General features: G+C 40.4%; 2 protein-coding genes across 2 annotated transcripts in view; both read left to right on the top strand.

Moving 5' to 3' along the window:
• Positions 1–18,517, top strand: part of Mcm6 (minichromosome maintenance complex component 6) — a 42,395-nt gene extending 23,878 nt beyond the window's left edge. The window contains exons 12-17 of the mRNA XM_090342875.1: positions 463–591; positions 4,871–5,032; positions 9,393–9,528; positions 10,541–10,696; positions 12,121–12,260; positions 18,033–18,517. Coding sequence (XP_090199001.1) covers positions 463–591; positions 4,871–5,032; positions 9,393–9,528; positions 10,541–10,696; positions 12,121–12,260; positions 18,033–18,149 — 840 coding nt within the window. The 3' untranslated portion in view covers positions 18,150–18,517. The remainder of the gene's footprint in view (positions 1–462; positions 592–4,870; positions 5,033–9,392; positions 9,529–10,540; positions 10,697–12,120; positions 12,261–18,032) is intronic.
• A 1,729-nt stretch (positions 18,518–20,246) lies between these two features.
• The window catches only part of Lct (lactase), a 53,347-nt gene continuing 48,714 nt past the window's right edge, over positions 20,247–24,879 (top strand). The window contains exon 1 of the mRNA XM_090342876.1: positions 20,247–20,886. Coding sequence (XP_090199002.1) covers positions 20,247–20,886 — 640 coding nt within the window. The remainder of the gene's footprint in view (positions 20,887–24,879) is intronic.

Here is a 24,879-nt window from a genome sequence, read left to right on the forward strand (position 1 = left end):
TCTTTTGTCATTATCTTTGTAATGTAGCAGCTAAAACTGCAGCAAGACTATTTAAAACTTGTCTCTGCTATTTACTGAATCAGTAGATAAGTAAATTGTGGCCAAAAAGTTTTAGTGATTTTATCTATATTCCTACTTATATTTTCAGTGACATCGAGAGGTTGTTTTTTTTTTTTTTTTTTTTTTTTTTTTTTTTTTTTTTTTGCCAGTCCTGGGCTTGAGCTCAGGGCCTGAACCCTGTCCTTGGACTTTCTCAAGGCTAGAGCACTACCACTTGAGCCTCAGCACCACTTCCGGCTTTTTTCTACCTATGTGGTACCGAGGAATTGAACCCTGGTCTTCGTGCATGCTAGGCAAACACTCTACCACTAGGCCAAACTCCCGGCCCCAAGAATTTGTTCTTATTGCCTGAGATAGTCTGTGCTAGATAGTACTGTGACGATTTGTCTTGTTTTAAACTAGGTTACCGATTATGCTATTGCCAGGCGTATTGTAGACTTGCATTCAAGAATTGAGGAATCAATTGATCGTGTCTATTCCCTTGATGATATCAGAAGATATCTTCTCTTTGCTCGACAGTTTAAACCTAAGGTAACCTGCCCTTTTGTACTGGGATAGGGCAGTACATATTGTAGTTGGATTTAAAGAAATGGGTTGTGGGAAATTAAATGAACTGCACTGGTTTTGTCTTTTCTTGGGTGTTGATGTTGGTTTTGGTTTTGAGATAGGCTCTTGCCTTGGCTGTATTCAACCTTACCTAGCCTCTCTAGATTACAGATGTACTATCATTATAGGTATGCTACTAAATCTAGCTATTCTTGGTTTTTATTTTAAATCTCCTTTTTTGGGGGCTTGCTCAGGGCCTGAACACTGTTCTTGGACTCTTTGCTTCAGGCCAGTGCTTTGCCACTTGAACCAGAGCGCCACTTCCAGCTTTTTCTTTGTAGATGGTACCCAGGGCTTCGTGCATGCTAGGTGAGCACTATACCGCTAGGCTACACCCCCGGCCTTATCTTAATTTTTTTAATTTTTTTTGCCATTCCTAGGCTTGGGCTCAGGGCCTGAGCACTGTCCCTGGATTTTCTCAAGGTTAGGGCTCTACCACTTGAGCCACAGCACCCCTTCTGGCCTTTTGCTACGTATGTGGTACCGAGGAATCAAACCCGGTCTTCGTGCATGCTAGGCAAGCACTCTACCAGTAGGCCAAACTCCCGGCCCTTATCTTAATGTTTTATTTATTTATTTTTGCTATCTGTGGGGACTAAAACTCAGGACATGAGCACTGTCCTGGGGCTTTCTCAAGGCTAGAACTCTGCCATTTGAGCCACAGGACCACTTCCAGCTCTTTTGTATGTGTTACCAAGGAATTGAACCCGGGTCTTCATGCATGTTAGGCAAGCACTCTTAGCACTAGGCCAAACTCCTGGCCCATTTATCTTAGAATTGTATAACTTTAATTATAGTTTGTTTCTTTAGAGATCAGAAGGGAATTTCCTTCTAAATCAGAGCAATTCTATTTATTACATACACAGCATTTCTGTGGGAAAAGAGTTTTGGGAAACTGAACAACATCCTTTTGTTTCAGCTATCAATACTAGGAATCTTGTCTTAATCAATAGATTAAACGAATGCTCTTAAATCTTTCACTGAAGAAAACAGTGGAGTCCTCTAGACTATTATGGTTAAATTGAACTACTATTTTGTTGTAAAATAGTAATTTTATATAATGTAATTTATTGAATTGAATTTGTATTGTGTCCAGGATACTACACAATTTTTTGTTTTTAATTGTTCCTGTTCTGGGGCTTAACCAGCATCTAGGGCTTTTATAGACTTTTCTGCCTAGGCTGGCTTCAAACTGATCCTCAGATTATAGCCTCCTAAATTTGTAGAATTACAGGCAAGAGCCATTGGTGTTGATTTAGGCATTTATTTGTAAAAGTAAACCTCCACATTGTGCATCTGGTTCATTGCTTGGCATTTTCAGAAATTAAACATGAAAACGAAAAAGTCTACTTTTTTCTAATTGAGTTGTCTGTATTTTTTTTTTTTGCCAGGCCTGGGCCTTGAACTCAGGGTCTGGGCACAGTCCTTGGGCTTTCTCAAAGCTAGAGCTCTACCACTTGAGTTTTTAAAGTTATCTTTCAGTGTGTTCATCATATTCACTTCATTATCTGTTATAATGGATTGGCTCTAACTGATTCAGAAGAAATTTAAAACTAAGGGTTAGGGCCAGGAGTTTGGCCTAGTGGTAGAGTGCTTGCCTAGCATGCACGAAGATCTGGGTTTGATTCCTTATTACCACATACTTAGAACAAGATAAAAACAATAACAACAAAAAACTTGAAGTGGTGCTGTGGCCCAAGTGGTAGAGTTAGCCTTTAGGAAAGCCCAAGGACAGTGTTCAGGACCTGAGTTCAAGCCGCAGAACTGGCGCAAAACAAAACAAAAAAACCCCAAAGGCTTAGCTGGAAGCCAGTGACTCACCTGTAATCCTAGTTACTCAGAAGGCCAAGACCTGTGGATCATGGTTAAAGCCAGCCAAAACAGGAAACTCTGTGAGGCTATTTCCAATAAACTACTCAGAAAAGGTTGAATGTGGCTCTGTGGCACAAGTGTTAGAGCACTAGTTTTGAGAAAAATAATCTCAGGGACAATGGCCAGGCTCTAAGTTCAAGCCCCATGACCAGCACAAAATTTATAAGTGGTAAAGTACTTGCCATAGGAAACTCCAAGTTAGGAGTACAAACTCTATTTTAACACTTTAAAAAGAAAAAATTTTAGTGCCTTGAAAATAATAACATAAAGTGATATGTTGATAAGACTACCTACTGATATCTCTGTGACCAGTACATATGCTTAATATCTTGAGCTCTTTGTTCTGAAAAACAATGCAAATGTCTTAAATATATGCTTATATCTTTTGGATATATGCCAAAAAAAAACAGCTTAAAGAAATAGCTGCTGTAAACACACATGTCAATTTCTTTTTCTCCCAAAGACAACATGTACTTACTAATTCAGCTTCAAGAACAGTTTTGAGTATTGATTTGCTTAATGGTCTTTGACACCTTACTTCATTACTTCAGTTTGTTAGACATACTTTAGAACTGGTCCTTGGCGGGGCTGGGATTTTGGCCTAGTGGTTAAAGTGCTTGCCTTGCATGCACGAAGACCTGGGTTCGATTCCTTGGTACCACATATGTAGAAAAAAGCTGGAAGTGGTACTGAGGCTCAAGTGGTAGAGCTCTAGCCTTGAGAAAGTCCAAGGACAGTGCTTAGGCCCTGAGCTCAAGCCCAGGACTGGCAAAAAAAAAAAAAAAAGAAAAGAAAAGAAAAAAAAGAAATGGTCCTTGGCCTTGGCTTAAATAGTAAGTCTGTTTTCATATCTATAAGCTTGCTACATAAAATTCATAGGCTTCTAGATATTAATTCCTTTTCAGAGATATTTTTGTAGTAATTCGTTGTTCAGCCTTCCAATTTTCAACCTTTTCAGTCCCTCAAAAGTATTTCTATCTGAGCCGGGAGCAGTGGGTAGGCCTGTAATCCTGGCTATTCAGGAGGCTGACATCTGAGTAGCTTGGTTCAAAGCCAGCCTGGGCGCTTAGTCTGTGAGACTCTTATCTCCAATTAACCACTAGAAAATTGGAAGTGGCTCTGTTGCTCAAGAAGAGGTAGGCTGGTAGTCTTGAGCTGAAGAGTTTGGAAACAGTGCCCAGGCCCAGAGCTCAAGCCCCACAACTAACCAAAAAAAAAAAAGTATTTCCATCTGGAATTGTATGTATGTATGTATGTATGTATGTTTGTATGTATGTTTGTATGTATGTATGTATGTATGTATGTATGTCACTTGTGGGGCTTGATTTCTGGGCCTGGGTGCTGTCCCTGAGCTCTTAAGCTCAAAACTAGTGCCCTACCACTTTGAGCCACAGCACCACTTGTGTTTTTTTTTTCTGGTGGTTAATTGGAGATTCATACCCAGGCTGGCTTTAAACTGTGATCCTCAGTTCTCAGCCTCCCAAGTAGCAAGGATTACAGGTGTGAGCCACAGGTATCTGGGTTTTTTGTTGTTGTTTTGTTTTGTTTTGTGGTCATGGGCCTTGAACTATGGGCCTTTGTCTCTGAGCTTTCAGCTCAAGGCTACCGCCTTACCCCTTGGGCCACAGTGCTACTTCTGGTTTTCTGGTGATTAATTGGAGGTAAGTCTCTTGGACTCTTAGTGCACATGCTGGCTTTGAAACATGATCCTCATCTCAGCCTCCTGAGTAGTTAGGATTACAGGCGTGAGCTACCACACTGGGCTAAAGGTTTGTTGTGGTGTGTGTGTTGGGGGGGGGGGTGTCTTTCTTTGCCAGTCCTGGGCTTGAGCTCACGGCCTGACCATTGTCCTTTTCTCAAGGCTAGAGCTCTACTGCTTGAGCCACAGCACCACCTCCAGCTTTTTCTCTGTATGGGATCCTAAGAAATCGAACCTGGGTCTTTGTGCATGCTAGGCAAACACTCTACCACTAGGACAAACTCCTGGCCCCTGGAATATTTTTTTTGAGGGAGGGGGGTTCTGTCAATATTTTTTTTGTAATTTTAAGAGGGGTTACAGTTATATTCACCAGATAGAAGGTGCATTACTTCTCACATATTGATACCCCTTCTCATGTTTTTGTCCTCATTTCCCTCCCCCACCCTGTCCCAATCACCTTGTTTCTTTCCCTTTCCTATTTCAAATAAATAAACGTATATACAATATACCAGGTAACAAAATCAGTTACTGTAACAATATGAGATTAACCACCCCTGGAATATTATTAAGCTTAATTAATGCAGCTATCCTAAAGTAGAAATGTTTTCTAGCTTTGTTGCTGTTTTGAAACAGATTTCTAAGGAGTCACAGGACTTCATTGTAGAACAGTATAAACGCCTCCGCCAGAGGGATGGTTCTGGAGTAACCAAGTCTTCATGGAGGATAACAGTGCGTCAGCTTGAGAGCATGATCCGTCTCTCTGAAGCTATGGCTCGGATGCACTGCTGTGATGAGGTATCAAAGTCACTTTGATCTGATATGAATAGAAAATTTGTGTAGGTATATTATCATCTTTGGTATGGACCATTCTATAATTAGTTGTAGATTGTTTTTCTGAAACTTTTGAATGATCATAGAATATATACATAAGTCACTTTAAGGAGGTTGCTGTCAAGCATTTGTTCAGTATATTAGCTATTAGTGATGAGATAATCGTTATCATAGGTAAGAGTGTCTATAGAGGTTAACTACCATTTATTCAAGAAAAAACTATTTAAACGCTACAGGTGCTAGGCCTCTAGCCTGAAATACAAATAAATAACTGGTAGTGTAACCTCACAACTCAAAAGAAACGTCTCATTGGGTTTTTTATGGTATATTTTGGTTATTTTGTGATGCGGATTGAACCCAGGACCCTGTATATGTTAAGCACACACTGAACTTAATCCTGTGTCTGATGGTTGGATTTTGTTGGTTGATTTCTTTTTTAATTGTTCATCTGAGACAGGATCTTGCTATGCAGCCAAAGCTGACCTAGCACTGAACTTTTTTGTTGGTTGTGGGGCTTACCTGTAGGCTTGGGCTCTATCCCTGAGATCTTCAGCACAAAGCGGTCTACCACTTGAGCCACAGCACCACCTCCAAAAAGTGAACATTTTGTGCCTCAGTCTCCTGATTGCAGAGATTACAGATGCACACCATCATTCTGGCTAACTCCATGGTTGTTTTTTTTTTTTTTTTTGCCAGTCCTGGGCTTGAGCTCAGGGCCTGAGCACTGTCCTTGGACTTTCTCAAGGCTAGAGCTCTACCACTTGAGCCTCAGCACCACTTCCGGCTTTTTTCTATGTATGTGGTACCGGGGAATCGAACCCGGGTCTTCGTGCATGCTAGGCAAGCACTTTAACCACTAGGCCAAACTCCCGGTCCCCTCCATGGTTTTTTAAAATTATTTTAAATATAATTTTATTAACATGTTATATATGGGTTACTATTTCTGATAAGGTAATGAGTATATAACTTTTTGGACAGTGTTATCCCTTTGTTTTCCTCTAGTTTCCCCCTCTGATCACTGTCCACAAGTTAAATAGTTCATTTTTCACATAGTGTATACTGAATATCATGATTTGTACTTATGTTCCCTCATCCACTCCCCCCCCCCAAAAAAAAGGGTAAAAAGCATGTTTCAGTTTCCTGGAATTCATATGAGTAAATAGTAGCTTAAATGTTCAGAGAAGTACTCCTTTGGTTCCTCCCTTAAAGGTATCCTCTTAATCTGTGTGTGAATGCATTAAGTCCTTTATAGGTTATGTCCAGTTTTTTTGGTGTTTTGTTTTTTGTTTTAATTTTTTTTTGGCCAATCCTGGGCTTGAGCTCAGGGCCTGAGCACTGTCCTTGAGCTTTCTCAAGACTAGAGCTCTACCACTTGAGCAATAGCACCACTTCCAGCTTTTTTCTATGTACATGGTACCGAGGAATCAAACCTGGGTTTTCAAGCATGCAAGGTAAGCACTCTACCACTAGTAGGTCAAACTGCCGGTCCCTATGTCCAGTTTTTGTTGTTGTTGTTGTTGTTGTTTTTGTTTTTGCCAGTCCTGGGCTTGGGCTCAGGGTCTGAGCACTGTCCCTGGATTTTCTCAAGGCTAAGGCTCTACCACTTGAACCACAACACCACTTCTGGCTTTTTGCTATGTATGTGGTACCAGGGAATCAAACCCGGGTCTTCGTGCATGCTAGGCAAGCACTCTACTACTAGGCCAAACTCCTGGCCCCCTATGTCCAGTTTTTATACATAGTTTACATATGAGAGAAAACATGCACCACGTGTCTCTCTGAGCTTGACTTATCTCAGTTAACATGATTTTTGTAGATCCATCCACTTGCTTGCAAACAGCATAATCTCTCATTCTTTCGGGTTTTTGTTTTTTGGGTTTTTGTTTTGTTTTGTTTGGTCAGTCCTGGGCTTGATCTCAGGGCCTAAGCACTGGCCTTGGGCTTTTCCTAAAAGTTAGCACTCTACACAAGCACTCTACCACTAGGCCAAACTTCCAGCGATCTTGAACTCTTTCTAGTGCTTCATTAAAATTCTGTTTTGTATCTGTACCACATTTTGTTGATCTACTCATTTTAGCACAGCTGAACTGTTTCTATAACTTGGCTATTGCAAATAGTACAGTATGGAAAGGTTAAAAACCATAGAAATTGTTCTTTGAACTAAGTTTCACAAGCAGTGAGACTTGAGAGGAATTGTAGGAGTCCCTTACCTGCTTCAACAAAAATAGCTTTTATACATTTAAGTCAGAAGTAAAATTTGGGTTTTTGTTTTTGTGTATATTCGTGTGTACGTACATGTGTGCCAGAACTTGGGGCCTAGTGGTTTCTCTTGGCTTTCTCTGCTTAAGTCTGTTGCTCTACCTCTGCTCTAGGTCTTCTCTTAGCATTCACATTTGGTTTCCTCCTTAGTAAAAGTTCAGCCTACAGTATACACATTAAAACAAAAACTTCATTTTAAGTCCATTTGTATATCACTATCTCATATCTAACTGCTACTTCTCATTGATTCCTCGATTGAAACCCTGACATCTTCTAAGAAATGGGAAGTTAACAGTCTGCCTTTACCTCCTGCTGGTGTAGGGTACAGTACTGGGTTAAGAATCTCTTGAGCTTGCCCAACGCTGTGGCTCATGTCTGTAATCCTAACTACTCAGGAGGCTGAGATATGAGGAACACGTTTCAAAGCCAGCCCTGGCACTAAACTCTGTTAGACTTTTTTTCTTTTTTCTTTTTTTTTTTTAACTCGGCCTGGGTGCTGTCCCTGAGCTCTTCAACTCAAGGTGACCACCTTACCCTTGAGCCAAGCCCCACTTCCTGTTTTTTTCTAGAGGTTAATTTGTGCCCCTGGCTGGCTTGGAACCTTGATCTTCAGATGTCAGCCTCCTGAGTACTGAGAAATACAGATGTGAGCTACTGGTGCTTGGCAGTTTCTTGTTTTTTGGTTTGTTTTGGCTGGTTGTGGGGCTTGAACTCAGGGCCTGGGTACTGTTCCTGAGCTTTTGTGCTCAAGACTAGTGCTTTGAATCACAGCTCCACTTGTGGTTTTCTGATGGTAATTGGAAATAGAATCTCAAGAGCTTCCCTACCCAGGCTGACTTCAAATCATGATCCTTAGATCTCACCCTCTTGAGTAGCTAGGGTTATAGGCATGAGCCACCAGTACCTGAGTTTGTTTTTTCTTTTCTTGTGCCAAAGGCTTGAACTCAAGGCCTCCCTCTCTGGCTTGGCTTTTTCCATTCAATGCTGGCAACTTTAGCTATACCACCACTTGCTGCTTTTTGGTAGTTCATTGGCAATGAGAGTATCATGGACTTTTCCTGGTTGGCTTCAAAACAAAATCCTTACATCTTACTGCTAAGTAGCTAGTTTTTTGTTTGATTGTTTTTTTATTTAGAGAATACTTTATTAGTTTCTGTAATCAAACCCACGAAGATAAGACCTTACATATTTAATAGTGTGTTTACCCCTGTACAAATGAAAAAAAATTAAGTTTAACATTTCTATACCAATATGGCTATTAATTTCTGTACAGTGCCAACTCAACACGGTAAACTGGGATACTTTTTCCAACATTGACAGCACAGCTGTCAAGTTATTTATATGTATATATATGTATATGTTTATATGTGTGTGTGTACTTATTTATATAAAAAGATAAATAATAGCAGTATGTTATGCATCGATAGCAGCAACAGCATTAATGAAAAAGATAAAAAGCAAAACCCCAGAAAAAGGCGAAGTTCTGTTACTGTTTTGGTACCTGGCTCCATTTTTTTAAATTAGCTTCTCAATCATCATCTGGAAAGAAACTAAATAGCTAGTTTGACAGGTGTGGGCTACCAATACCTGTCTAAACTAGGTAGGATTGTTGTTCTTTTGAGTTTGTTGTCTTTTGTGTGTGTGCTAGTCCTAGATCTTGAACTAAAGGCTTGGGAACTGTCCCTGAACTTCTTTGCATAAAGTTTTTGCTCTACCTCTTGAGTCATATTACTATAACACAGATTATTATATCCACACATGGTATGGGATACCTGTTATCCAAGCACTCCAGAGGAAGTGCGGCAAGAGGAATGAAGCTTTAAGGTCACCCTGCCACAGAAAATCAGCGGGTAGAATACTTACTTTATAGTCCTGGGCTCAAGCTCTAGAACAAAAAGAAATTACATACATTCAATTTTTTACATACACTCATATATTTGCTTGCAGAGAATTTCTTCATTTTTGTCAATATGTGGTATTATCAGACATGTTATCTGTTCTGGTGAATTTATTGTATTATATTGGCATATCAAGAGTAACTGAATTTACCCCATTACTGATTTAGGTCCAACCTAAGCATGTGAAGGAAGCCTTTCGGTTACTGAATAAATCGATCATCCGGGTTGAAACGCCTGATGTCAACCTAGATCAAGAGGAAGAGACACAAATGGAGGTAGATGAAGGCCCAGGAGGCATCAATGGTGAGATTTGACTGTTCATGAAAGTATGATTTTACTAAGTGAAAGTATAGTTTACATAAAATATATATGCTTGAAGATAGGTATGCCAAAATGGGGTAGTAGGCTTAAGTCCTATGACCAACATCCTTTATTTGTACTATTTTACTCTTGAATTTTTTCAGGCATACTAGAATTCTTCTACTTAACACATAAGACTGCAAATGGATTTAATATTACAAAATTTCAATCCTCATTTCTTCCAGTGTAGTTGCTTTTGTTAGTAGAGTTGATAAATTTGGTTCCAATTTATTTCTGATTTATTTGTAAAATTATTGTTATACTTTACCTTTCTGAACTTAGTATGAAACATAAATAGTACATTTAGAAGTGCTTGGTAAATGCATACTAAACAGAAGCAAGTGCTTAATTTATTATAATGTATCTATAGAGTCATAGGGGGGTTGGGGTTTTTTTTTTTGCCAGTCCTGGCTTGAGCTCAGGGCCTGAGCACTGTCCTTGGACTTCCTCAAGGCTAGAGCTCTACCACTTGAGCCTTGGCACCACTTCCGGCTTTTTTCTATGTATGTGGTGCCAAGGAATTGAACCCAAATCTTCGTGCATGCTAGGCAAGCACTCTACCACTAGGCCAAACTCCCAGCCCTAGAGTCATAGGTTTTTATGTTTATGTAGTTGTGTTTATATTTCCAATACCATGTCCATATTAAAATGAGTTTTTACATATTTCAAATTGTCATGTTCTACAGTCAAGTATTCAAGAAAAAATCTATGTGCAATCACTGGCACATAAATTTTAAGAACATATTAAGCTGAGTCTTTATATGTCAAAGATATGTACTGATATCTTTATTAATATATGTCTATAGGATACATATTCTATCATAGACTTGTATGTCTAATATAGATACATTTATATCTCCAAATTCATGTCAACGACCTGGAATACCTGAGTATTGAGTCATCGCTCTTCTGTTGTTTAGATCTAATACCCCAAGTGTTTTAACTTTTCATACAGGTCATGCTGACAGCCCTGCCCCTGTGAATGGAATTAATGGCTACAGCGAAGACATAAATCAAGAATCTGTTTCCAAACCTTCCTTAAGGCTGGGCTTCTCTGAGTATTGCCGAATCTCTAACCTCATTGTGCTGCACCTCAGAAAGATGGAAGAAGGTGAGGCTATACTTAAGATTATTTATATATGTTATATTAGCTTTATTTGCATAGCCTCTTCTGAATGCTGAGTAGTGTACTGTTTTAGTCAGAAGATAAGGTAAATAGTTATATAGGCTCATTTTAGCAAAGTATATTTGTGTGGGATATCAGTGTAGCCTGTTAGCCAAAAGTTTTTCCACCAAGTTAATTGTCAAGTAAAGGTTAAGGGATGATTTTTGTTAGTGTCTTCAGCCTGTTTTAATGATTTTGAAGCAGAAGTTTTGGATATGATAACATAAAGAAGCACATAAAAATCTTTTTACATACAGAATTACTATAGTGCTAGCCAGGTATGGTGACTCACACCTGTAATCCTAGCTACTCAGGAGGCTGAGATCTGAGGATAGCTGTGGCTCAAGGGGTAGGGCCGTAACCTTGAACTGAAGAGCTCAGTGACAATGCCTAGGCCCAGAGTTCAAGTCCCACAACCAACAACAACAAAATAAATAAATAAATAAATACTACAATGCTGTATTTTAAAATAGATGTTGCACACCTAGAATATTGATATTTCATAGGTGGCAGAGTAGTGGCACATGGCTATAGTCCCAGATGCTTAAAAGGTTGAGATGAAATTGGTTTGAGGCCAGGAGAAAGTTAGCAAGATTCTAGCTAAGTGGGAGGCCATAAGGGGATTGAGATCTGAGGTTATCCCTGGATAAAAATTCAAGTTACTACATGAAAAATAAAGCAAAAGCGTGCTAGGGACATGGCTGAAATAGAAGTGTCCACATAGCAAGTATGAGGCCTTTAGTTCAAACCCTAGTACTGCTAAAAATAAAGCTGGGTGCCAGTGGCTTATGCCTATAATCCTAGTTACTCAGGAAACTGAGATCTGCAAATCACAGTTCAAAGCCCAATTGGGCAGGAAAGTCTTTGAGACTCATCTCCAGTTAACCATCAGAATTGGAAGTGGCACTGTGGCTCAAAGCAGTACAGCACCAGCCTTGAGCTGAAGTGATCAGGAACAGTGTCAAGGCCCAGAGTTCAAGCCCCATGAAGCCATTCAGTTCCTTGGTACTACATAAACAGAAAAAGTTGGAAATGGCTCTGTGGCTTAGTGGTAGAGTGCTCACCTTGAACAAAAGAAGCTCAGGGACAGTGCTCAAGACCTGAGTTTTTGCCCCATGACTGACCAAAAAGAAAACTAAAATTTATTTTTTAAATCCTATTTTCTTTTTTTCTCTTCTTGATGAAGTAAGGTATAATTTTAGATAATGTAATATATTACTTGACGCTGGAACATTGCAAACTTTATATGAACAGATGTGCTGTTTGACATGTTAGGTAACCTGTATGTTATCTTGTGTATGCAAACTCCTAGAGTGCTCAATACAGTTTACTGAAAAGGAATCTTTTTAAAATACATTTTTTTGTTGCAGAGGAAGATGAGTCAGCATTAAAGAGGAGTGAGCTTGTCAACTGGTATTTGAAGGAAATGGAATCAGAGATAGACTCTGAAGAAGAGCTTATAAATAAAAAGAGGATCATAGAGAAAGTCATTCATCGACTCACACACTATGTATGTATATAATTGCACTTACTCTGTCGTATTAATGAAGGAAGGACTTCATGTCGTCTTACAGATTTTTTTCAGGACTGTTAAGAATTATTTCCTTTATAAAGTAAGCAAAATTTGAGCCCGGCATGGTATCACCCCTGTAATCCTAACTACTCAGGAGGCTGAGATCCGAGGATCATGGTTCAAAGCCACCCTGGGCACTAAAAACTGTGAGACTTTTTATCTCCAATTAACCACTAGAATACTGGAAGTGCTGCTGTGGCTCAGGGGTGTAGCCTTAAGCTGAAGAGCTCAGGGATAGCGCCCAGATCCAGAGTTCAAGCTCAGGACCCACCAAAAAAAGAAAAAATTGGCAAATTTAGGTGAGATCTGGGGGGGTGGCTTTGGAATTTTTTTTTTTTCCAGTCCTGAGTTAAGCTCAGGGCCTGAGCACTGTCCTTGGATTTTTTTCTCAAGGCTAGAGCTCTACCACTTGAGCCTCAGCACCACTTCCGGCTTTTTCTAAGTATGTGGTACCAAAGAATCGAACCTGGGTCTTGGTGCATGCTAGGCAAGCACTCTACCACTAGGCCAAACTTCTGGCCCCTGGAATATTTTTTTTAATTGAAAGATTTTATTAATACTGATTGTTACATCATATTTCAAATGTCATGTTTAACAAGTATTCAAGAAGGGAATCTATATGCAATCACTGGTACATAGATTTTAGAATATAATTGGAATTTAGCTGAGAGTTTGTCATAGATACATATCGATCTATGTAACATGTCTATAAAGTATATATCCCATCATATATTGTTATGTCTGTGTAGTTATGTTTATATCTCCAAGATCGTGTCAGTGACCATGGGTACCCAAATATTGAGTCATCTCTTGTGCTATTTGGATCTAATATCCACATATCAAGGAAACCATGTGCTTTTTGTTCCTTTGGTCTTAACTCACTCAACAAGATTTGCTCTAGTTTCATCCACTTCCTAGCGAATGCCATTATTTTATCTTGTCTGTTGGTTATGTAGAATTACATTGTTGTCCGGGAGTTTGGCCTAGCGGTAAAGTGCTTGGCTAGTATGCACAAAGTCCCGGGTTCGATTCCTCGGTACCACATACATAGAAAAAAAAGCCGGAAGTGGTGCTGAGGCTCAAGTGATAGAGCTCTAGCCTTGAGAAAGTCCAAGGACAGTGCTCTGGGCCTGAAATCAGGCCTAGGACTGGCGAAAATAAATAGATAAGAGTTCCATTATATGTATGTACCAAATTTTTTGTATCCATACATCTATAGTGGGGCATCTGGGGGTTTTTTCATCGCTTGGCTATTGTAAATAGTGCAGCGATGAACATGGCTGAGCAGGTGTCTTTATCATATCCTGTGGGTTATGCTGCTCAGGGTAGATGCCCAGGAATGGTATGGTGGGATCATAGGGAAGGTCTATTTTCAGTTCTTTAAGAAACCTCCAAACTACCTTCCAGAGTGGCTAAACTAGTTTACATTCCCACCATCAGTGCAGTAGAGGATTCTTCTTTTTCCACATCCTCACCAGCATTTGTCGTCTGAGTTTAAAATATTGGCCATTTTAATTGGGGTAAGGTGGTATCTTAGGGTTGTTTTTATTTCCATTTCCTTTATGACCATGGATGATGAACATTTTCTCATGTTTCTTTGCCTTTTTTTTTTTTTTTTTTTTTTTTTTTTTTGCCAGTCCTGGGCTTGAGCTCAGGGCCTGAGCAGAGCTCTACCACTTGAGCCTCAGCACCACTTCCAGCTTTTTTCTATGTATGTGGTACCGAGGAATCGAACCCGGGTCTTCATGCATGCTAGGCAAGCACTTTAACCACTAGGCCAAAATCCCGGTCCTTCTTTGCCATTTTAATCTCTTTTATTTTGATAAGTCTCTTTAATTCCCTAGCTGATTTACTGATTTGTTTGTTGGATTGGGGGATCATTTTGATTTCCCTGTAGATATTGGATATTAAGCATTTGTCTGATGCATTATTGGTAAATATCTTTTCTCAGTTAGTTGGCTGTCTTTCTACTTTAGTAACTATGCCTTTGTGCAGAAACTTTTTATTTTTAGGTAGTCCCATTTGTCAAGTCTCTCCCCAATCTGTTGTGACCCTGGGACTCTGTTCAAAGAAGTTTTTGCCTGTGCCTATGAGTTCCAGTGTCTCTCCTACTCTATCCGTAGCAGTTCCAGCGTTTCGGGTCTGATATTGAGGTCTTTGATCCATTTTGAGTTGATGCTTATGCATGGTGATAGGCTAGGATCAATTTTTAGTTTTCTGCATATGGCTGCCAGGTTTCCCAGCACCAATAATTGAAGAGGCTGTGTTTATTCCACTGTGTATCTCTGGCTCCATTGTCGAACATAAGTTGACTATAGGTATGTGGTTTTATTTCTGAATCTTCTGTTCCATTGATTTCTGGTCTATTTTTGTGCAAATACCATACTGTTTTTATTATTAGGGCTCTGTAGTAGAATTTGAAGTCTGGTATTATAATACTACCTTCATTCCTCTTTTTGCCTAGAATTGCTTTGACTATTCTAAGTCTTTGTTTTTGTTGTTGTTGTTGTTGTTTGTTTTTGAGGGTTTTTTTTGCCAGTCCTGGTCCTTGAACTCAGGGCCTGAGCACTGTCTTTGGGCTTTCTCAGGACTAGAGCTCTATCCCCTGGGCCACAGCACCATTTCTGGCTTTTTTTTTTTTTCTATATATGTGTGGTACCTAGGAATCAAACCTAGGGCTTTGTGCATGGGGCAAGCACTCTAGTGCTAGGCTAGACTCCCATCCTTCTTCAACCTTTTTTTTTTCTTTTGGCCAGTCCTGGGCTTGAGCTCAGAGCCTGAGCATTATCCTTAAGGAGAGAGCTCTACCATTTGAGCCCCAACACCACTTCCAGCTTTTTCTATGTATCTGGTACTGAGGAATCAGAATCTGGGTTCCTGTGCATGCTAGGTACCACCAGGCCAAACTCTTCAACATTTTTAATTACTGAGGTGTAAGTATAATGGAAATTAAATTTAACTAAGGGTAGAGAGGGAAGTTTGAAAAATTAAGAAAAATGCTTATGGGGCTAAATAAAAGGAAACTAAGAATATGAGGAAGATAAAACTAAGAAAGCAGGTGATACTGGCAGGATGCCTAGGTGTTCATTACATGCATATGGCTAATCAGAATGGAAAGTAAATGGTTAAAAATACCCAACCAGGGATGACATTGTGAAAAAAGATAGGCATTCTTTCCCTGGTACCACATTACACAGAAAAAAAAAAGCTGGAAATTTGTGCTTTGGCTGAAGTGGTACATCACTAGCTTTGAGAAAGGTTAGGCACAGTGCCCAAGCTCTACAAAACTTTCCTCTTTGTTTCTTTGTCATTTACCATGTTCTCTTTAATCTTCTTTAGCCCCTGACTGTTCACTCTTATTCCCTTTTCCTGCATCTTTCTCTTACCTCTAAGGTTACTCACATATATTACTTAAGTTATTTATTTGCTTTTATAAATTCACTCATCTGTGGATAACTCTCAAACTACTTGAAAAGCCAAACTAAAACCCAAAGACAATGATATGGGAGCCGGTCGGTCATGCTTCTGTCCTCCTAGTATTGCTTCCCAAGTAGTAGTGATACTTATCCAACTTTATATGTACATAATAACCAGTAAATTAATAGTCCTTTTATACTTAATTTGATCAAAAAGAGTATCTTCTGCCATTCTGTTCAGTTTTTATTTCTTCTGTCTTGCTTTACCTTCACCAGCTCATCAAAGTCATCCAGCCTATGCTCTTGAGGCTTTTTGCCCCATATCCAGTCAGGTACTTCCAGTAACCAGTTGTTTTTTTCCTACCCTAACTCACAGTGCTTTATTTCCATTTAGAATAATAAAGCCCAGTCTCATTACTGTGCCCTGCCAAATCTACTCCAGTCTCTCGAATTCATTTCTTGGCATTCTTCCTTGTTGCACCTGCTGACACTAGCCTTATTCTGTAGCACACCAAACTTGGAGGACTTTACACTTGCCATTTATCTTTCCCCTTGTACCTTCCTCTGTTGTGGTGTCTACTTACATGTTATCTCTACAAGCCTTTCTGGCTTGGCATGATAAGATAGCAGCCTTCTGCTTTTGCTGTCCTGCTTTATGTTTCATCATAGTGTTTGTCATTGCCTGGCAGTATAGTCTTTACTCAGATTCTTAAGTTTGTCTTCCAGAATAGGAGCACCATTCTTGGAAAGCAGAGACTACTTTTTGGCCAGTCCTGGGGACTGAACACTGTCCTTGTGCTGTCCTCAGGGCTAGAGCTCCACCACTTGAACCACAGCACCACTTCTGGGTTTTTCTATGTATGTGGTACCAAGGAATCAAACACGGGTCTTCGTGCATACTAGACAAGCACTCTACCATTAGGTCAAGCTCTTGGCCTAAAAGCAGGGACTTTATGAACTGCTATTCCCAGTGCTAAAGGCCACATAGAGAAATCAGATGTTTGTTGAGTGATTGGATTTTCTTGTTCAGTGGCAGAGAGTCAACCATGCCACTTCGCTTCATAGGACTCCACATTACATGTCAGGGTTCTTTCATCTGAAAAACTTCACCTGTGGGGTTAGATAAGTATGTATTTGTAGATGTGGAGGGTATAAAAACCATAACTCAGGGGCTGGGAGTTTGGCCTAGTGGTTACAGTGCTTGCCTAGCATGCATGAAGAACCGGGTTCGATTCCTGGGTACCACATACATAGAAAAAAGCCAGAAGTGGTGCTGAGGCTCAAGTGGTAGAGCTCTAGCCTTGAGAAAGTTCAAGGACAGTGCTCAGGCCCTGAGCTGAAGCCCAGGACTGGCAAAATAAAAAATAATAAATAAAAAACCCATAACTCAGTTAAACTGAGTCTCATCTCAGGGACTTTAGTGCCTGGCTAGCTTTGAACCTTGATCCTCAGATCTCAGCTTCCTGAGTAGCTAGGATTATAGGCATGAGCCAGGCCGACCTAGGACCTGAGACTCTTATCTCCAGTTAACCTCTAGAAAAGTGGGAAATTGGGCGTGGCTCAAGGGTAGGGTGGTAACCTGGAGCTGAAGAGCTCAGGCACAGCGCCTAGTCCAGTTCAACCCCTATGACCCACCACCACCCCCCACCCCACCCCCCAAAAAAAGATGGTTCATAGTGTTAGAAGGGCACTGATGGTAAATTTTGGGGGGGGGGTCAATCCTGGGCTTGGACTGAGGGCCTGAGCACTGTCCTTGGGTTCTTTTTCTCAAGGTTAGAGCTCTACCACTTAAGCCTCAGCACCACTTCCGGCTTTTTTCTATGTATGTGGTACCAAGGAATCGAACCCGGGTCTTCGTGTATGCTAGGCAAGCACTCTACCACTAGGCCAAACTCCTGGCCCCATTGGTGGTAATTTTAAGACCAGCTTTCTTCAGATTTTCTGTGGGTAAATGAAATAAAATTGAGGGCTGGGAATGTGGTTTAGTGGTAGAATGCTTACCTAGCATGCATGAAGCCCTGGATTCCATTCCTCAACAACACCACATGAACAGAAAAAGCAGAAAGTGGCTCTCTGGCTCAAGTGGTAGATCCCTACCCTTGAGCAACAGAAGCTCAGGGACAGTGCCCAGGCCCTGAGTTCAAGCCCAGGACTAGCAAAAAGGGAGGGAGGGAAAGAGGAAGGAAGGAAAGAATGAATGAAAGAAATAGTGCTCATGAGGATCAGTGTTTGGAATATCTTGACATTTTTGTAATATTGTTAGAGACTGAGGACAGATGCTTGTGTTCTGCAGGATCATGTTCTAATTGAACTCACACAAGCTGGATTGAAAGGTTCTACAGAAGGAAGTGAGAGCTATGAAGAAGATCCCTATTTGGTAGTTAACCCTAACTACTTGCTTGAAGACTGAAATACTAAAAGTAACTGACCAAGAGCCAAGAAGCTTTGGCACAGCTCTTTGTGGTCCAGAACCTCTATGGAGCTCTGCTAAGAAGAAAAGTGATACTTTGGAATTTGTCCCAAGAATAACAGTGGAGGCATATGTGTCACATTCCTATTGTATGCTTTGATACCAGCACAGGTTTTAGTGTGTTTCTTGTCCCAGTAAAGTTGGTACTCAGTAATATGTGGTTTCTGTGTGACCTTTGCTTTGTTTTGACATGTAGGAAAAAGCTTGTTACTTTCATGGTATTCAATATCTTATCCAATCAAGGAATAAAAATTTCTTCAACTGCTAACTACTGCTTTTATTCATGAAATAAAATAATTTGACCTGAAGTTGTGTATTTGATTGGTTTGTGCACTCTGATTATTCATGTACTTATGAATGCATATATCTCTTAATTTGTAATAAACAGGTAGCGATGATACTAGAGATTTAGAGTTCAATTGCTGTACAGAAAGTCTTTTAAGAGACTTTGAAGCCAGGTGCTGGTGGCTCATGGTTGTAATCCTAACTACTCATGAGGCTGAGATCTGAAGATTAAGAAGTGGAGATGTTAAAGTGGTAGAAGAGTGCTAGCCTTGAGCAGAGAAGCTCAGGGACAGTGCCTAGGCCCTGACGAGTTCAAGCCCCAGGACTGGCACATGCACAAAATAGTTTATTGTACTATTGCAATTTTTTTCTATTTTTATGGGTGACAATTTCCTTCACTTCACCCTTCTCTCCCTTCTTGTGTTCCTAGGATTTTGCCATGTTCCCAATGCTGACCTCAAACTCCACATCTTCCGGCCTCAGCCGTGGGTTGTAAGACTTTAGAGCATACATCACCACACCTAACCCTAGAGTTACTTCACAGTCTTTTCTTATTCTTTTTTTGTTTTTCTTGGTGTGTGTGTGTCTGTCTGTCTATCTTTATTCCAAAAAGTTACAGCCTTGCTGTAGAGTGCAATGCATCTGTTAAAAAGAGCTGGGTTAAATTATGATAAAAAATACATGAAAAAAAAAAAGGTAAGTTAGCTGGGCACCATTGGCTCACATGCATAGTCCTTGCCACTCTGGAGGTTGAGATCTTACCTTCAATGAACTACCAAAGGGAGAAGCAGAGCCATGACAGCCTTAGGCAAAGAATTCCTCAGGGAGAGCTCCTTAATCCTTATGTTCACATCTAGGATGGGAACAAAAAGGTGAGTATACGGGGCCAGGAGTTTGGCCTAGTGGTAGAGTGCTGGCCTAGCATGCACAAAGACCCGGGTTCGATTCCTTGGTACCACATACATAGAAAAAATCCGGAAGTGGTGCTGAGGCTCAAGTGGTAGAGCTCTAGCCTTGAAAAAGTCCAAGGACAGTGCTCAGGCCCTGAGCTTGCCCAGGACTGGCCAAAAAAAATGGTGAGTATACTAAGGTAGTATACTCACTTAAGCTATTAATGGGGGAAAACAAAAATTGCAGGACTATGGCATGATCTCATATATGTTAGCTTGTTAAATATTTCTCTTAAGTACTTATTGCAGTTGTCTAGAACTTTTATCATGCTACATGTAATGTTAACATCCATTAAATTGCTACAATAGGGAAAGATGTTGAGAAAATAGGTACAAAAGGAGCAACTTTTGCCAGGTGAGATTTAAATCTAGGCTGAAGAATCATGAAGTTGTTGGGGGGAAAGTGCACATTGGCAAAGGTGTCCTGGGAAAGGAGGAAAGACTAGAATTTGAGGGATTTTAATGAATGTTCCTGTTTGAATTTTAAAAGATGTATTCACATATTTTCAAAGGAATGGGGGAAAAAAGGCTGGGGAGTGACGTGTTCTGTTACATGAAGACATTTTAAAAGTAATTCATCCAAGAAAAATGTCCAGACATTTTCCTGTTCTGCTTAAATTAGATATGAAAGTTGAACTTTTTGTATTATCTGCTAAAGTCTAAATTTTTAAATGCTTAGCTATGTGATTTCATTGTAGATAAGTTGGTTAAACATTGTATTGGTAATCACTTAGTGACCTACTTACCTCTTCTGAAGTTATAAAAGGATTCCTCCTATGTATTTCCTAACAGCTCTTTGGAAATGGAGCTGTTTAAAGTGGTCTTCTTTGTCCTCCTAAGTTTTTCATGTCAGGGGGAAAAGTGGGAATCTGCTGATAAAAACTTCATTTCAGCTGCTGGCCCTCTAATCTATGACTTACTGTACAACCTGAGCCACCCTCTGGGAAACCAGAGTTCTCATTTGGTAGCTGGCAGCAGTGACATTTATGTGTGTCAACAGCCCTTGCCATCTTTCCTACCAGAGTTGTTTAGCAGTCTTCATGGCAATAAGATCACACATTATAAATTATTCCTATCATGGGCACAACTTCTCCCATCAGGAAGCTCCAAGAATCCAGACAAAAGAGCAGTGCAGTGCTACCGACGACTCCTTGAGTCCCTCAGGGCTGCACAGCTTCAGCCTATGGTCATCCTGCATCACCAGACTCTACCTACCAGCGCAGTCCAGGGAATTGAAGTGTTTGCTGACCTCTTTGCCGACTATGCTGCATTTGCTTTCCACACCTTCGGGGACCTTGTTGGGATCTGGTTTACCTTTAGTGACTTGGAGGAAGTGATCATGGCTCTTCCCCACCAGGAATCAAGAGCTTCCCGTCTCCAGTCCATCATTGATGCTCACAGAAAAGTTTATAACATTTACCGTGAAAAATACGCATCTCAGGGTAAGTATTCATTGGATCTGATGGCTGGCCCACAGGCAGCCTTCATCTTCCAAGTCTTGCTCCTGTTTAGTCACTGCCACCTCTTTTCCTTGCCCTTCTTCTCCCCCTCCTGTCTCTTCCCAGGAAGCACTATCTGACAATTTCAGAATTACTGTGTTTCCTCAGAACTTATGAAACCTTATGAAAATTAATACATTCATTCTTGGGGTCAGGAGTTTGGCCTAATGTTAGAGTGCTTGCCTAGCATGTACGAAGACCCGGGCTCAATTCCTCTGTACCACATACAAAGAAAAAGCTGGAAATGGTGTTGTGGCTCAAGTGGTAGAGCTTTAGCCTTGAGAAAGCTCAAGGACAGTGCCCAGGCCCTAAATTCAAGCACTGGGACAGCAAAAACAAATGAAAATACATTCTGATTGGGGCTTACATTCGTCCCATCAGGGAGACAGACAAATACAAAATAAATAACAATATACTGACAGGTAATGAAAAGACCATTTGTGTGCATGTGTATGTGTGTTTCTAGGGATGAAATCCAAGGTCTTTACATGATGGGAAAGTGTTCTGCACTATGCCTGTGGTCTCATAGATGTAATTTTTACTACAGATTGCGTTGCAGTAAAAATGCCTATATCCAAACTCTTATCCACCTCTGGATAAATTCTTGTACTTCCTTGAAATGAGTAAGTACAGTTAGCTGTGTTGTATCAATAATGGTAAAATTGCTCTTCTGACACCATTCTTCTAGTTGCAAATGATAAATCATTATTTTGTTCCTGTATTAGGGCTAGTAAAATGCTAGTTTTAAGCAAAAAATCTAAATGATAGCTCCCAGGCTTAGTATAAGACTCAGTACTAGCACAGAAACAGCCATAATGAAGCAACACCTCACTTAAGTTAAAAAGACAAGAGCTAGCTCAGTTGTATGGCATTGGCCCAGCATGCCCAAGGCCATGGGTTTAATCCCTATGACCATGGCTAAGTAAAAGACAAAAAGTAAGGGCTGGCAAGGACATAAAACAGAAAGAACCTTTATACGCTGTAAAAATATAAGGGTGTGTGTGTGTGTGTGTGTCTCATGCCTATAATTCTAGCTACTCAGAAGGCTTGAGATCTGAGGATTGAGCTTCAAAGCCAAAGTCTATGAGACTCTTACCTTCAATTGACTAACTCCCCCCCCCCCAAAAAAAAGCCCGCAGGTGATCAGAGGTAGTGCTGTGACTCAAAGTGATAGAGCACTAGCCTTGAGTGAAAAAGCTTAGGGACAGTAGGTAGACACTGAGTTCAAGTCTTGCAACCAACTAAATATATATGGACTACTGTATAAAAGAATATCGACAAGGCAGGCCTGGTGGCTTGCACCTGTAATCCTAGCTATTCAGGAGGCTCAGATCTGAGGATCGAGGTTCAAGGCCAGTCCAGGTACTACAAAGCCCATGACCCTTATCTCCAATTAACCACTAGAAAACTGGAAGTGGCGCTGTGGCTCAAGGGGTAGGGTGGTCGACTTGTGCTGAAGAACTCAAGGACAGCATGCAGGTCCAGAATTCAAGTCCTATAACTGACAAAAAAAAAATTCCATATATATATATAGAAATTCGCCAAAATTCTGGATTATATACAAAGGAAATCAGCATGTCAGACATCCACTCATGTTCATTAAAACACTTCACAATAACTAAGAAATGAAGTGAATGTACATACAAACACACTAGCCATGAAAAAGATGGAATTCTATCGTTTGTGACAAAATAGATGAAACTTGGGGTCGTCATGTTAAATAAGCTAAGTACATAGTTAAGTATACAGTGATTGTTGTCAGAGAGAAGAGTACAATGATGAGAAAGGCAAGGAAAGGTTTATTAATTGGCAGAAGTTACAATTTTGGAATACGGCTGGGAGTTTTGCCTAGTGGTTAGAGTGGTTGCCTAGCATGCACGAAGAAGGGTACCACATACAGAGAAAAAGGCAGAAGTGGTACTGTGGTTCAAGTGGTAGAGCTCTAGCCTTGAGAAAGCCCAAGGACAGTGCTCAGGCCCTGAGTTCAAGCCCCAGGACTGGCAAAAAAAAAAAAAGTTTTGGTGCACTGTTACATAGATTGACTAAAGATAGCAATATAGTGCTGTTTGCTTTTTTTTAATATTTAGAATATTTTCATCGTAAATGAGGACTGTGTACCAATTGAACATTACAATGTGTGTATGTGTGTGTACATATATATGTATGTATATATATGTATGTATATGGAAACATCTGGCAGTGCTTCAAAAAATGTGTAATTTTTTTTCAGTTTTAAGAAATTTAATGACTGAGGGACCAGGAATTTGGCCTAGTGGTAGAGTGCTTGCCTAGCATGCACAAAGACCTGGGTTCGATTCCTCGGTACCACGTACATAGAAAAAAGCCATAAGTGGTGCTGAGGCTCAAGTGTTAGAGCACTGTCCTTGAGAAAGCCCAAGGACAGTGAGCTCAAGCCCAGGACTGGCACAAAAGAAAAGAAAAGAAAAGAAATTTAATGACTGAATAAAGGGAACTAAGTATGGAAACTAATGAAGGTGGGTTTTTTTTGTTTTTGTTTGTTTTGTGTGTGTGTATCATGGGGCTTGAACTCAGCCTCAGCGCTGTCCCTGAGTTCTTCAGCTCAAAGCTACCACCCTACCCTTGAGCCAAGCCCCACTTCCTTTTCTAGAGGTTAATTGGAGATAAGAGTCTCAGGTCCTTTTGTGCCAGGGCTGGCTTTGAACCTTGATCCTCAGATCTCAGCCTGCTGAGTAGCTAGGATTACAGCTGTAAGCCACTGCAGCTAGCTTGAAGGTGTTTTTTTGAAAGAGTAATCTGCAGTGCTTGAGCATCTTGTAATGAAGTCAGAGAATAAATGTGGAGGAAGGTCCTGAGCTGGTGAAAGGGAACAGTTCAAGAACCTCAGAATAGAGATGAAGGTTCTGTGGAAAGCCTGTGCTAGAGGTTAGGGTAAACAAGTACCATATAGTAATGTTTCTTGGCTGTAACTGTTTTTTTGGTGGGTTGTGGGGCTTGAACTGAGACTGGGCACCATCTGAGCTCTTCAACTCAAGGCTATCACTCTACCACGTAAGCCACAGTACCACTTCTAGTTTTCTGGCAGTTAACTGGAGATGAGTCTTACGGACTTTTGTGCCTGGGCTGGCTTTGAACTTCGATCCTCAGATCTCATCCTCCTGAGTAGCTAGGATTACAGGAGTGAGCCACCAGCACCTGGCTCTTAGCTGTAATTCTAAAGAAACTAAAATGAATTTTGAAAGAAGGCAAAACTGAATTTAAATCCCATACATATGTAACAAGTATGTGTGGAAATGGTGGAATCAGAGTCCTTATGCCTTGTTAGAAATGTAAAAGTGTACTTTTTATGAAAAGTGTGGTGGTGGTTCTTAATATTTTTGAGTTAGCTATATGAACAGGCAATTCCACTGCTGGGTATATATCCAAAGGAATCAAACATATTCTTGAACAAGTTCATGGTATTCAAATTCAAAATATTTAATAAGTGAAAACAACTAAAATCTCCATTTATAGATGAATGGATAAAATATGTGCATACAATGAAAATTCCAATACAGAAACATAAGTGTCTTTGAAGACATCTTATGGGGCTGGAGGAGAGAGAAGAGGAACTATTGTTTAATGGATACAGAATTTCAGCTTGAAAAACTCTAGTGATTGCCGGGCATGTTGGCTCACACCTGTAATCCTAGCTACTCAAGAGGCTGAGATCTGAGGGTCATCATTCAAAGCCACCCCGTCCACTAAAAAGTCCGTGAGACTCTATCTCCAATTAACCACCAGAAAACTGGAAGTGTTGCTGTGGCTCAAGGAGTAGGGCAGCAGCCTTGAGCTGAATTGCTCAGGGACAGTGCCCAGGCCTAAAGTTCAGAGTTCAAGCCCCACAATCCTGGAAATGGGTGATGGTGATGATTATACACAATTTTAATATATTTTATGCTAGTAAACTACAGGTTT

The sequence above is a fragment of the Megascapheus bottae genome, chromosome 12 (genome assembly GCF_031878675.1).
Source record: "Megascapheus bottae isolate mThoBot1 chromosome 12, mThoBot2.hap1, whole genome shotgun sequence".
NCBI classification, from domain to species: Eukaryota; Metazoa; Chordata; class Mammalia; order Rodentia; family Geomyidae; genus Megascapheus; species Megascapheus bottae.